Source organism: Egretta garzetta, unplaced genomic scaffold (assembly GCF_000687185.1).
Source record: "Egretta garzetta isolate BGI_Z169 unplaced genomic scaffold, ASM68718v1 scaffold870, whole genome shotgun sequence".
Lineage (NCBI taxonomy): Eukaryota > Metazoa > Chordata > Aves > Pelecaniformes > Ardeidae > Egretta > Egretta garzetta.
Window position 1 is genome coordinate 154,484 of NW_009258375.1, and position 14,367 is coordinate 168,850.

The 14,367-nt window shown below is 38.4% G+C and overlaps 1 protein-coding gene across 2 annotated transcripts in view; it reads left to right on the forward strand.

Annotated features, from left to right (window-relative positions):
• LOC104127142 (BMP/retinoic acid-inducible neural-specific protein 3) overlaps positions 1–14,367 on the forward strand; it is a 211,965-nt gene that overhangs the window by 106,903 nt on the left and 90,695 nt on the right. The window contains exons 2-3 of one of the 2 annotated variants that reach the window (XM_009639789.2): positions 908–1,098; positions 11,519–11,709. In XM_009639789.2, the coding sequence (XP_009638084.1) occupies positions 908–1,098; positions 11,519–11,709 (382 nt within the window). The remainder of the gene's footprint in view (positions 1–907; positions 1,099–11,518; positions 11,710–14,367) is intronic. The other variant, XM_035895372.1, reaches the window with a different exon arrangement.

A 14,367-nucleotide genomic window follows, 5' to 3' on the forward strand; every position in this document is an offset into this window, starting at 1 on the left:
AGCCATTGACCACTACCCTCTGGATATGACCATCCCACCAGTTCCTTATCCACCGAACAGTCCACCCATGGAATCCATAGCTCTCCGATTTAGAGAGAAGGATGTTGTGGGGGACCGTGTAAAAGGCTTTACAATCTTGGCTAGATTTTGAGGACAATGACTCCTTCCACTGATAACTCTATCTGGTATCTTAATTGGTAAGTAAATAAATAAAAGATGCATTTATTTCTGTATAATTGACTTGTTTGTTTTCCCTGCTATCACTGATTGGAGAGGGGGTGGGGACAAGTCTTTGTGTTAATTTATATCCCTCCTACAATTGAAAAGTCGTCTGTTTTTAGAAATTGGACCTATTATCTGCATAATTCCTCAAAATGGAGGCCAAAAGTGCAGAAAACTGGAAATAAGGTGAAATGTGGTGGTGATAGTGTTTCTCTAAATTGTTCAAATTAGCCAGCTATGTGCTTAAGTGACATCACCAAAAAGCAAAGAACATGGCCTTTTTCTTGAAATGTTCTTAACATTTGCCTTGTGCTAATGAAAACACTTATTGCCTTTGGTCCATATTTGGGGAAATTATTAATTTGCTTTCAGGTTCTAGCAAATCTGGTTGTTCTAGGGCTGTATTCACATCAGGGGCTAAACAAAAACAATAAGAGAAGCATTTTAAGTGGCTTATTTTTTTTTCCCTGAAAAATGGTTTTGTTATGGAGTACTCTCTCCACTTCTAATAAATAACGCTTGTTTCTTGTCCTATGCCTATAACACATGACAGAGTATCACTGTCAAGGCCTGTTGTAATAGCCAGCTAGCGGCCACCAGTTAGTCAACAGAGGAGAGTAGTTTGCAAATGAAGAACATTTGTCGGAATGGCATATTTCTGAATAAGAATTGCTTCATTTTGCAGAGAGTTTGGCCGCTGGAAAGTAAGCAATCTTGCTGTTGAAAGAAGAAATTTCCTTGGCTCCCCACTGCCGCTTGCCCCTGAATTCTTCCGTAACATAAGGCTACTTGGACGCCGCCCGACCCTTCAACAGATCACAGAAAACCTTATCAAGAAATATGGGACACATTTCCTACTATCAGCTACCTTGGGAGGTAGGGTTAATACTCGGAAACATTGTGCATGAGTTTGGTATGACTGAACTAAAAATGTTGGTCACAACTGATTTCTCTGTAAAACTGTGGTGCTCCCCTCTGAGATCAGTTGGGCTGAGCAACTCTCCCTGGGCTGGACTTTAAAGCATGGGAGCAGGTTTTGTTTACAAGCCTCATGGCTCCTTCTTCTGCTGATGTTAAACTGCTTTACTGATGCTGTGTAAGCAACTTTAGGGACAAAAAATATCAGCAATCCCATTGCTAAGACTGAGGTACTTTTCCTGACTCCTGGTGTGCATGCTCCTGGTCTTTGGGGATGTTTCTCTGCATTAAGAGGTCCTCGAGGAGAGTGAATTTTTTTCTGTAAGAGGCCCTTACAACATTTTACATAATAACAGATTACACAAGTATCTGGGTCCATTACAGTATTGCAGAGATGAAGCAAGAAAACCAGTAACAATTATTTCCAATAAATTTTCAGCTAGGAGACTTTTAAACTACTTTGACTGCTGGGAAGTCCCTAAGTTATCACTCTACCCTTTTTTTGACTAGTCTCCACTTAACCAGTGGGACTAAAAGTTTCAAAATGGGGTGATGAGGCTTTGCCATGTGATTCCTATTAACTTAATGGAATCTGCATCTCTAAATCTCCACAGACTAATTTGTAAAGGGTAGTCTGATGTATAATTGGGATCCAGTCACCAAATGGATTGAAGAAATCCAGTGAAGAGGCCTAATGTTCAAGAGAGAGCATAAATTGTTCCGAATGAAAGATAATTAGTGTCTGTGATTACCCACCTAGGCATTACAAAATGAACTGACATTTTAGAAATGCAGTTTTATCCCTTGGTGAGTGATTATATTAAAGACAATTCTGGTGATTGAGTATCCTTCCAGCAAGACAGTCTTGTCAAAATCCTTTATTCACCTGAGGAATGGTTTTCTTTAATACATTTCATAACTGAATTCTAACAATATATTAACAAAATGACAGCCTCCCTATTCTCTTTTGGCTGATATCTGGGGTCTGTAACAACTGAAATGGCTCACAGTAGCTCCATTTTGGAAAAGACCATTATAGAAACAAGGTAAATCTCTGTCTTACTGTAGTTATTTAAAATTATAAAGAACAAATTCTTATCATTGTTTTAGGAACCAGTGCTTCTACAGCAAATCCATTAGAATTTTAAGAACAAATTACATTATTTGACCAGAAATTTGGAATATAATTCCCAGAATGTCTTTTAATTACTCAGTATATTTCTTCCATGCAAAAAATACACTTTTTGTGAATGACCATATATTTTCTTGTGTATACAGCACATAGCACATCTGAACACTAAACTTAACTGCAGAAGACAAAGAAAAGGTTTCTTAAAACATAAAGCATAATAATTAAAGATTAAGCTGCAGCATGTATCCTAATGCAAGGGTTATCCAATGGTAAAATCAATTTTTTTGATTATTAACTATTTGGTAATTATTAATTAACATAACTTTCAGTACTAACAGTCATATGATGAGATTAATTTTCAAGTTGAAATTTGACCTAACAACTTAGGGAAAACAGTCTAACACAATCATCACTGTTCTTTAAAAGTACGAAGCAACAGTATCATACTGATCGCAAAAGTTCTACAGACTTGACACCTTTTAGGTAGTATGGCCTTAAGTAAAAACTAAAACTTAAGAGTAGTTCTTTTGAAGACATTTGAAAATTGGAGTGTAAATGTTCAATATTCTCCCCAAAACCTCAGGATGTGCTGCAGGGAAACTAGGGTAGGATACCCTTTTCTTATCCCTCTTTAGACCACCTCACAAAGCGCCTAAAATGCAGCAGCTGCCACATACTTGCAAAAATTTTCCACTCACAGGGAGACAGTGTTGACTTCCGGGCTCTGTCAACACTTAATGAAGTCAAAGGAAGTTTTTGAATTAACTTTGATGGATTTTGATTTAGATCCCTAGCTTCAATTTTTAGACATGATTTCAGGCACACCTGCTGCCTTCCGTTATCATTGGATGGGTGCTGAATACTTAAAAAAATTAGTTAAATTAAAATAATTACAGGGAATTACTAATTTCTAAGAATGCTTTCATGAAGTAGCTAATAATTCTATACTTTCCTGTATGTGTTAGTTTTTTGGGCTAGATTGAATGGGGATTCCCAAAGGTGCTTGTCCATATTTTATTAACATGTAATTAGATTTTTTCTAATAATAATGTATTCATATTTTCCCTTTAATTACAAATTGTTTTATTCTGAAAGCTTTTCCACTTATGTAGCTTCTTAAAAACAGAAGACCAAACTGAGTGTGCATAGTACTTTTATTTAATGAATACAAAATCATCTGTATTCATGGACATAAAGGAAAGCTTGGCAAATGAGCAATCCTGTGGTAAGGTTTGTGTGCCTCTGTGACCATTTGGCTTTCATGAATATCCCTTTTTGACCATAAAGGGAACTCTTGCACATGGTTATTTGTGATACGTTCCCAAGACTTTACTCACAAACGCAGAAATATACTCCTCAAGGGCGTTCTGAAACGAGAACTTATGGAAGTTCTTTTTTTCTTGCTGCCACAAGATAATGTAGAAAATGACATTTCTTACTCACTGCCTCTATTTCTTGTGGAACTGTTATCTTCTTGTGACATTGTCATGATCCAGTGTTAGGTTGAACAATTTGGCAGAGGTTAAATCCCCTTGCTTTCCAACTGACCTCAGATAATTCTGGGAGGTTGGGGGCGGCTGGGCTTAACTTCTGATTAATTCGAATGTTTTATCGTGACTAGGTTCCTTTTACATTCTCGGAAACAGAATTAAGACTCAAAACAGAGTCAAGTGCCAAGACACTTTATTTGGCCGACAACAAATACATGAGAGAAAAGTAGAGAAAGAAAGGAAAAGTGAGAAAAGGAAAGAGAGAAAGAGAGAAACAAACAGCACAGCAGTTTTGCGATAGCTACCACCACGGGTCTGCGTGCGATCCGCGCGCCGGTGCGGCCTGAGCGGTCCGACGTATCTTCGAGTCTGGGGTGGGGAGATGTTCCAGAACGCTCCTCGTGGTCTCTGCTGGTTCCCCTTTTTATAGGGTTGTCCTTTTGCATAGTCAATGACTGTTTTGCATACCCACACCTCCCATTCGGCAGTGGGGCTCATGCCCAGTCCCGTCACTAGAGGATGCTCGAAAGTTCTAGGGGGTCCAAGCCCACTCCCCATTGTCAGTCAACTCTGGGCCCGGGCGCATGCGCAGCGGACGTGTACTCCAAGACACAGGACAAACATTCCTGTGGGGTGGGACTCAGTGGGCTGCCTTGGTGATTAAACTGCCCCGTTCAGTTGCCGTGGTGATTAGGCTTCAGTAGTTAAGCTTGCCTGCCACCAGCGTTGAGACAAGTTTCTAGTCCCTTACAGACATAAGCCAAATGTCCATAATGAGCAGCTTCAAGCTACGTGATAGAAGGACCCTATGTAAGCATGGACAAGCTCACATACCTGTGCACAGGAGTAACTTCTGCTTCTGCATTGTATGTCTGCAGTGTCAAAACTGCAGCACAAGGAGAGCCATGGCTGCTCATTTTTGTTAAATCCTGTGCACAAATGGGGATGCTGTGTTGGGCTTGGCCATCACTAGGTAGTGAAGAGATTTCCTCCACTCCTTTAGCTTAACACATACCCTCTTTGCATTAACAAAATTGCAAATTCACACAGCCCAGCCAACACTGACCAGAACAGCTTTAAGGGAAAGGCAGGAAAGGAGTCATACAAGGGAACTCCATCCTTGAAGGTGAGAGAAGAATCTAGTGGACAGGTCCCTGAGCATCTAATTTAATTAGAGTTGCTTTGAGCAGGGGATTGGACTGGATGACCGCCAGAAGTCCCTTCCAGAATAAATTGCTTTCTGACTCTATGAAATGTATTTCTATATTCTTTATCAGCTTTCAACTAGCAGTTCCAAAAAGCAAAGATTCTCCTTTGAATGAGAGACAATACACAGTATTACTTTTTCTCCTTTTGTTCTGCATTTGTACTTTTCTTTTTTGCTTGCATACAGCATGATGCAATGAAGGTCCAGCTTGCTGAATATGCAAGAGCATTAGCTGTTGTACATTTTAATGGTTTACAAAAAATAGCGTGCAGCAGTGAGCTTCAGAACTGGAAGTTATTGTGAAGCTTAGGGCATTACTGTGGAATAAATGTAGGATGAAAATATCAGTGGGTCCCACTTTAAAAGGCTTTCATTTTAATGCTTTTCTTACATATAGATGTAAAGGCTCTTCAGCAAAATAATAAACTTGGTAATGAGGAAATTACAGGTAATTAACATACTACAATGGCAAGGTGCTTTGCAAGATGAAGATAGTGGACTTTGCAAATGAGTCCTCCTTGTATCTGGAAACACGGCAACTGTTCTGAATAAAAATATTTGAAGGAGGTTGCCAAGGCTTCTTATGAAACTAGAACCTTTTTAGACAATTGGCTAAATGGTAATCTCAAATGTTTGAGATTGATTTATTTTTGCTGTCATTGTCTGCCATAATTGCTTAAAGTGTTCATTACCAGACCATCAATATATTCACCTCTCTGGGTCAGGAAATATTCCTTGATAATGTTGAATGCTTTGAGAATCAAAAGAAAAGAAAGTAGTTTTGTGTTTGCAACAGACAATCTTAACAGGCACCAGTAGATCAGTTTATCGCAAACCTCTTGTCATTCTCCTCTACACTGATTTCAGTTCTGCAAGTGTGTTTGATAGTTAGACCTTTTCTATTCTACTCACCAAATAAAGAGGGTCAGATTTTCTGCCCCTGATTGATGTTCCTCTTGAGCAGTATATGACTCTGTGTACAGAGATGGGAGAAATTGTCAGGTGGTGTAAAACGGGATCTCAATGAATTCTGAAGGACTTCTGATCATTTACCCTAGCTGCTGATTTGACCTTTGCTTTCTATGACACTTCTGCCAAGGTAAGATACAAACTGTTGGCAAATAAGGGAGGGAGAGTCCAGTCCTAAATGACTGATGAAAAAGAAACTGGAAAATTTAGCATCAGACTTGTAAATGCCTCCCCCCTCCCCACCCCCTCCCCTCCCTACCCCCTGGGTATGTAAATTTTCCAGCATTTAATATTATGGATGCTAAGGGGAAGAAAAAAATACAAAAAAATATATTCTATTTCTTTTCTCTCTCCATCTACTCAATGAAGACAAATTTAAAATCCGAAACCAGATGGTATGTATGGAATTAACATGCACTGTTGTTCGCTTGAACCACAGTAATGATACCACATGTGGCCTAGCATTATTTTATACACTTTTTGAACCTCTGTACTTCCATGAACATCTGCTTAAGTTCAGGAAAATGACCTGATTAAACCCTAATGGTACATTTGGTGATCCATACATGAATAGATTTTCCACTAGCACTAAACTATTTTTTATAACAAAGGCATAATATATTTTTTTTTATAATTTTTACTATAATGTGTTACACAGCTATTGTAGCTGAGTTATTCTATTTAATCAGAAATATTTGAGGAGTTCATAGACCAAAGACCTTTATATCTTTGTAAGACACATAAGTGTGTGAAGACAGAGCTCTAAAGAGGTGACTGTGGATGATGCTCAGATATGTCTGTCTTTGAGTGTTATCCTTTTATTACTGTTTCCTCACTTTATGACATAAAGTAATAGGAATTTCTTGGTTCACTGCTTTTTCCTAGCACCGCCCAGTCTACAGATGAAAATATGAAACATAAGATATATGATCCTTTCATCATTACAAAAATGTGTGTACAGGAAACAAATCTCTCAATTATTGAGGCAGAAAATAGCACTAAGTATTTAAATCATATGAATATGTATTATTATGTATAACAAAATATATTTATTCTATCAATAGATGTTTATATTTAGTTACAGTTGTTACTGCATTATTTCAATTCTACCATGTCAATGATGGTGATTTGCATTTTTTATTTAAATAATTCTTGAAGATGTTCTTAAGATGCACACAAAATTAACTTCTAAATTCTGAATGACATTTATAAACTGTTGTTTATGAGTCCTATATCTAAAGCGTCATGGATGGGTTACGAGTCTATATAAATTCCTATATACTTATTTTATTTCATACTTTCATTTTTTGAAAAACAACATGTAGAATATTTTTCTCAACTCAGGAGGTTAACTTATAAATACAAATCCTGGAAAATATGTTCATATAAACCTAAAAAGAATTACATATATAGTTATAAGCTTGCAAATTCCAGAGCTCATGGGGACATTAGTATATATTGTGCCAAGATCAGGCTATAGTGTGAATGTCAGTCTCCTGCCCCCCAGTGAGTGACAGTGTTGTCAGTGACAGCAGCTACATGGTAATAAAGCATCAGCGTAGTGACTCTGCTAGTTTCTTGAACCAATCATTGGATTATGTGGTGGTGTTTTGTGAGCATTACCAAATGTTTTTATGCTATTTCTTTTAAACCTGACAAAGTAAAGTTAAGTGACTCTTGAGTTTGGTGAATTAGAGAGAATACTGCTTTCGGAGCTTGTGGAAAGCACAGCTGTGTGGATCTGATGCTGAATAACTATGTTTTCTTACTATTCACTGTCATTAATCCTTTTCAGTTCTTAAAATTCATAACCTTGAATAGTTTTCTAAATCATATTTGCCTTCTATCTAATGCTTGGATGTCTTCTTACCCTATTTCATGGTGGCAGACTGTAACCAGTAAAAAGCAAGCTTCATCCATGTTTCAGATGTGACAGAAGCGTCTTTTTTGGCATGGGCTTAATTTTCTTGAAATTAACTTAAAACTCAAATTGTCTTCCACAAATTATGAGTTGGTGATGTTACTTTACAAACCCCTGAGTTCCTGGTGCAAGAGAGAGCCCTGTTACAACTCTGCAGTGACATGGATGCCTGAGTTCCAACATATGGGGGAGTTCTCTGTTTTATAACCCACTTTTTCTAGCAAGTTCTAAATCAGCTCTGGCAGATGAAAAAATTTCAGAAGCTGTAGGATGCCTTTTGAACAGCAAATATTTTTGAAACCTACCTGATTGCACCCAATATTAGTATAGTGCCTGAGAATACCAGTGATGAACTAGGACCTGCTTGTTTGAGATGCCATACAAACACAATGCAGAGATTTTTGAGGAGATAAGAGCTTCTTTCATGTTTATACTAAAGGCCTCATCACTCCAGCTGCGTGCCTTTGCTCAACCTTGGGAGATGTGATCTGATGTGATCTGAGTCAAAGTAAACATTCAAAATCATTTCAACACAGTTACAGAGCATGAAAAACAAAATGTATCTGTCAGGGAGCAGGGATGAAGATGGAAGGGCTGGGGATGCTAAGGGATTCTGCCTGCCAAAATGCACTCACCAGCAACTGCCATAGCAAGCATGGGATCAAGCAGGACTAAGCTAATAGGATGACGTGATAACTGTGAGGGCATTCAAAAGTTATGTTCCTGATATTTTCTAATCAAAACAAAACAATGCAAAACACTATCTTTTTTCAAGTTCTTACTGCAGTTCTGCTCTCCGCCCCCTGGAGAACAAACGTTTTTGATGGGAGAAACATAAACAGACTCTGTTTTAATAATAAAACTTATCAGAATTCTGTTGAAGCAGTTCCAACATCTCTGCTAATAAATAATACAGATCAATCAAAAGAGTTTACACCAGAGCAAGATGGGGTGGTATACTGGCTAATGAAATACAAAAAACCTCAATAATTTTTTTTCTCTGCTTTCCAGAGATTTCCTGCAACATTAAGGGCTTGTTGTCTTTTACCTTACAATTCATTATAAGATATTTTCAGTGGAAAACTGGTTGAGCTTGAAAAAGTCACTTTAATCTAAATATATTAGCTAAGACCTCTGAAAAAGTGGAAAAGATTGAGAGAAATCTCCTGACGAAATTCTACACCTTATTTGTGCGGCCTGAACTGGTAACTGATACAGTATCCACCCCTGTGAGTTCTGATGTTGTCTGCTCTGATACTACTGTCTTTATAGCTCCACAAACAGCTGCACAAAGCCCATAGCCCCTGGCTCAAATCTCAGCCCACTCCATTGTTTTTCAGTTCAGAAACATCTTTCATAAAGTCATAAGGCAGGTTTTGAAAAGGCGGGTTTTACTGCATAGGTGTAGTTGAACACCAACAGTGTTGGAACCTAGACCAGGTTTTGATGGCAAATTCCTCTCAAAGTACAAGTTATTAGATTTTGATGTGCTTTCCCAGCTCTCTACTTGTGGCAGTTGGCATGGATGCAGCATGGTGTGACTAATGGCCCACCTGGCCACAGGACCAGCACCTCCTCGTGTCAGGGCAGTGTAGCAAACTGCGGTTCATAAGTCTGCGCTAATGCGACATGCTCACACCTGCCCTTGTCAAGCCACCCTAGTCTGCTTTGCAGGAGGTTTTGGCAGCAGTTAAATAAAATGCAAACCTTATTACAGCAGAAAGATTAGGTAACTGGATGGGGAAATCCTGTTATTTATGGAGGCTGCTTTAATTCCTGGTTCTTTGGAGTTCAGGCAATTAATCCCTGCTTTGATAGCCACATACACCAAAAAATGACCTATTACGAGACTGTAGGAGGAGAAATATAAATACAGTGGTGAAAACTGAGGTAGGCTCCAGCTGGAATAGCCAGCTGTCCTGGGCATCAGCTGTCCCTTCCAGGACAAAATGAACATACTGGACAAGCCTGGCAAGTTTAATTAGATAAGACGCTCCTGGATAATGGCAGTTTTGCCTATGTAAGGTCTGAAGGGCTTGACTATCCTCTGAATTTGTGAGAAATTTGAAAACACTGTAAGTTATATTGAGTAACATGAATGCACTCTTTTTCCAAACAAATGAATTTTGCAAGCCGAGGTAGCTGTGTGTCAAATTTGTCAACAAATGTAGTCTCCTGCACCGAAGCATGCATTCTTCATTTAACATTGCTCACCACCAAGATTATCTCCCTTTAAAGACAATGTTTTCATCCTACATATTATCTCTCTACAGCTATATTTTTTTGGCATGTAAGCCCATCCAAAGCTGGCATCCCATCCTCTGAATGGGCAAAATGTCACCGTAGCAGATGGGTGAGCAAAGAAACCAGCACAAGTGGCAAGTCAGACTGTATCACAGTAGCTTCCTTTCCAGGAACAAGGAAATGGCATTCAGAAGAGTTGTTCAGCGCCTAACATACATGTATAATGATATTATTCATTGATCATTGAGATTAATGTTGAAGAATGCAAGTTATCAAACACAGGCTCAGAAAGTGAGAAAAGTGTTTCTGTAGTTACTTCGGACATAAGTTACACAGAAGAAAATATAGAGTAAATAAATTACTTTTCTAATTCTTTTTCTGAAGTAAAAAGTTTTGCCTAAACACATTTCTAAATGAATGAATTCTTGCTTAGCCTGAAATGCAGCAAAATCATATCCATGAAATAAACAATAAATGTGGAAAATTCCTTACAGATTTAACAGTATCTGTAGGTCTGATCTGGAATGGTTCTTAGGAATTCAGTCAAACAAATGAGATTTTGTTATGGTTTTGTTTTCAATAATCCTACAGGAATTAAAATTTCTAAATTCAAGTGTGTTTCTCCGTGTCTCTTTAAAGAGAAAGGAAGTGAGAAAACCACAGTGTAAGACGCTGGAGCTTCTCATTGCTTTCAGAAACTCACCTCTACTTTGAAAGTTAGGAAAGTGTTATTAATGTTTCCTTTTTTTTAAAATAAACTGATTAACATTCTTATTATATATTTTTATACTGTTCAGTTATATAAATATGGTTTAAGACATCTGTTTTACCAGGTTTCAGGCATCTTAGCATTGCTGAATTGATTAGAAAGCACAGGATTGCTTATAACAAGATCGATTACAAGTTTTAACAAGGTTTGTTTTGTCTGAAATCAGATATGATACATGTTTTAAAAGAAGGAAACAAAAAAAGTCTCAAGTGTTACACTGGTTTCATTTTCTTTTATGCTAACATAAACTACTAAAAAATTAAGATATTAAGCAACCTTGCAAATAAACACATTTTATACTCAATTTAAATTGAATGTCTACAGAATATCTCTATATTGCTTGTAAATAGGAGTTAATACAGCAGTCTTATCCCCAGTGTCATTGCATTTTAGACCTAAATGTGTCCTATTGTATAGTTGTTATTCATATGAGGCACAAAAAAAACCCCCACAAACACAAACCCTAGAACAATATCTGTTGTCCATGTGCTTAGGAACTGAAGTATCTGCATCTGCCACCAGGGAGGGGTATCTAAACATTAGACAACAGATAGGGAAAACTTTGGCTTGCCACCTTATTTATAGCAAAATGAGACTTGCAGAAGATGCCACTGATGAATGCTGTGATTTCTGTTTCCCTGCTCAGGAGAGGAGTCACTCACAATTTTTGTGGACAAACGGAAGCTGAGCAAGAGGTCAGAAAGAAGTGACCCCAACACGAACACCTCTGTGGTGACTCTGGAAACCCTGCACCAGCTTGCAGCCTCCTACTTCATTGACAGGGACAGCACACTGCGCAGACTACACCACATCCAGATTGCCTCCACTGCCATAAAGGTAGGGGAAGTCCTCTACGACCAACCTCAGATGTTTTTCCAGATTCGCTAGCTGCTTCTCAAAAGAAATGTGTTTTGATTAGTAAAAAAAGATCTATTAGAAAAACAATATTTTTATAATGAAGATTCTAGTTTAGAAGAGTGTTTAACGCAATAAAGATATTACTCTTGATGACTGATACATAATTTGAATTATACAGATGGCATTTATAGAATTGTTTGGTCATTGAGAATCTCCTTTACATGCGTACTGAGCAACTGCATTTATAGGCAGACATATCTGAGTATGGGAGCAGACTGTTCCCTCATACTTCTTTTCTTCTTTTTTTCTTTCCAAACTCCTGGGACTGAAACTTTTTTTTTTTTTTTTTAACTGAACCTTGGAACAATTGGTTCTGCAGTTTTGTGGAGGCACACCTTATTTTCCATTAGGAACTTATTTTAGTACAGTTTGTGAGTCAAAGCATCCTGCTTCTTGACTGCTGTAGGTCACTCATAACACTGGAGGATGCTTGGCTAAGATCAGTGCCCCGGCAAGTATTATATAAAGCAACAAATGTTCTTTTAAGCAGCTCTCTAGCCTGCTGCTTATTTGAAATAACCTCTCTCAGTCCATTTCCAGCATTGAAGAGCAAATAAAATTTTAACTTGCAGTTTACTATGTATTAATTATGAAGCTTTTAATGTAAAATGTGGTTTAGAATCCATTCTGCTCATTGGATGTTTCCACTGGTAACTAAGTCCTCATTAAAGATCATCTGAAGCCAACTGCAGTTTCCAACTACCTTAGTTGTTACTCAACCAAATATAAATTACCTCCTTGGGAATGCCAAGGCCTTTACAGTGAAAAGGGTACAATCAGAATTTGTGGCTCAGCAGCACCTGTTCAGTTTGGCTTCTGGTATACGGAGGATATTCCTCCTGTCCCATCCATTGTGGGCTGGCAGCATGGCCACTAACCCCACCTCAGAGCTGGTCATCCACAGGTGCAAGATGGCATTTGGCTGTTGAAGCAGCACAGCTGAAAATGCAGCAGAACCAACACAGAGTCCAATCTCATCTGAGGGCTGCCCATCAGATCACACAGTCTTGCTGCAGACCATTGTACTACCCATCCCTCTGATCTGACTTATCTTCATAATCATTGTTTATTATGTAGATGTACAGCAACCTTTAAAACTAGGCTCCTTCCATCAAATCACATGCAAAATTTTCCTTCTATGTTAAGATAATTTATGGCTGAAATGAGTGGTAACTGAAGTGTTAGAACATAAAAATATAGAGACAGTGTGTGAAAGAATTTTCTCCTTTCTATTCACTGAATTTTTTTTAAGCAAATTTGTGTCATAATGCAAAATTCAACCCTGCTTGCTAACAATTTACATAATGAACTTTCAGAGTGTCCGTAGATTTTTACAAACACTACAAAATCTCTAAGTTTTCTCTATATCCCGTCATTGAGATGGATACAAATGCAAGCTGTAGTCCATCAGCAAATCTGATTTGGTTAATTGACTGCAGGGGTCTCTAGAAAATGGTTCTCACATCAGATACAACAGTGCTGATACATGAAACCCTCGCTTTTTAGCTTGCTTTCATTGAGAGACTGGGAACATTTGCATTACAAATTTCTATTGTCGGAACACTTAACTGAACAAAAAAAGTGTTTCTGTTGAAAACTAGAAACACAAAATCAGCCAGGGAAGGCTCTTTTTTTTTTTTCTCCCCACAGGTTTTTGAAACACTGCTGGTTTTAAACTGGAAAACCATCAAATAAAGTTCCACATTAATAGTGTAAATACCGTAATTCAAGATTATTTATTAAAACATACATACTAAAATCTGAGTTAGACACACGCTTTCTGTAGAGCTGCAAAGCCAGATCTCTGTGTTCCAGTAGATCAGCTTGAGGGCTGATTCGAGAGAAGTGACACCCTGGGGGACCTGAGGACCAGGGTGGCCATGAGGCAGCTCTGTGCCTTCCCCTTCTGGACTGCTCCAGGTAGAAGAGTGAACCCTCTGCTTTCTACACTAGCAAACTACTGGGCAGCTTTTTAAGTCATAGTACCTTCTGTCTGTCTTACTCACCACAGCTCTGCTGAAAGCCTTCCTCTTCACGAGAGAGAGAACTGGGGATTTGCAAAGGGAGTCCAAGCAAAGCTCTCTCAGCTTACCATAACGCCCTTCTGACCAGCATCAAAGAAATCCAATATAAAGGTATTGGAACAATTTTAGAAATCCCCGAAATTCCTAATATATATTAGAAGTTTTCCAAGTGATATGCAATCATTTTTTGATTGCTGACTAGTTAACAAAAAAAAATCATGTTCAGAATCTATGTAGTATTTGATACTATCAACGTGCGGAAAACAGACTCCACAATCTGTAAGACTGTAAAGTAGGTATGTTTATTCAGCGCTGGGCAGCACGGGGGGGAGTCCCACCAAAGTCATGAGCACCGCAATACGGCAGCTTGCCCCGCTTATATGTAGCAAAGTGTTACATATACATGAAGTTTCCCAATACGCCTATACATAGGCATAACCTGTCCCCGCTTCGTATTAAAATTAGTTTCAAGAGGTGTCGTGGTTTAACCCAGCTGGCAACTAAGCACCACGCAGCCGCTCGCTCACTCCCCCCCCTCCCTCAGTGGGATGGG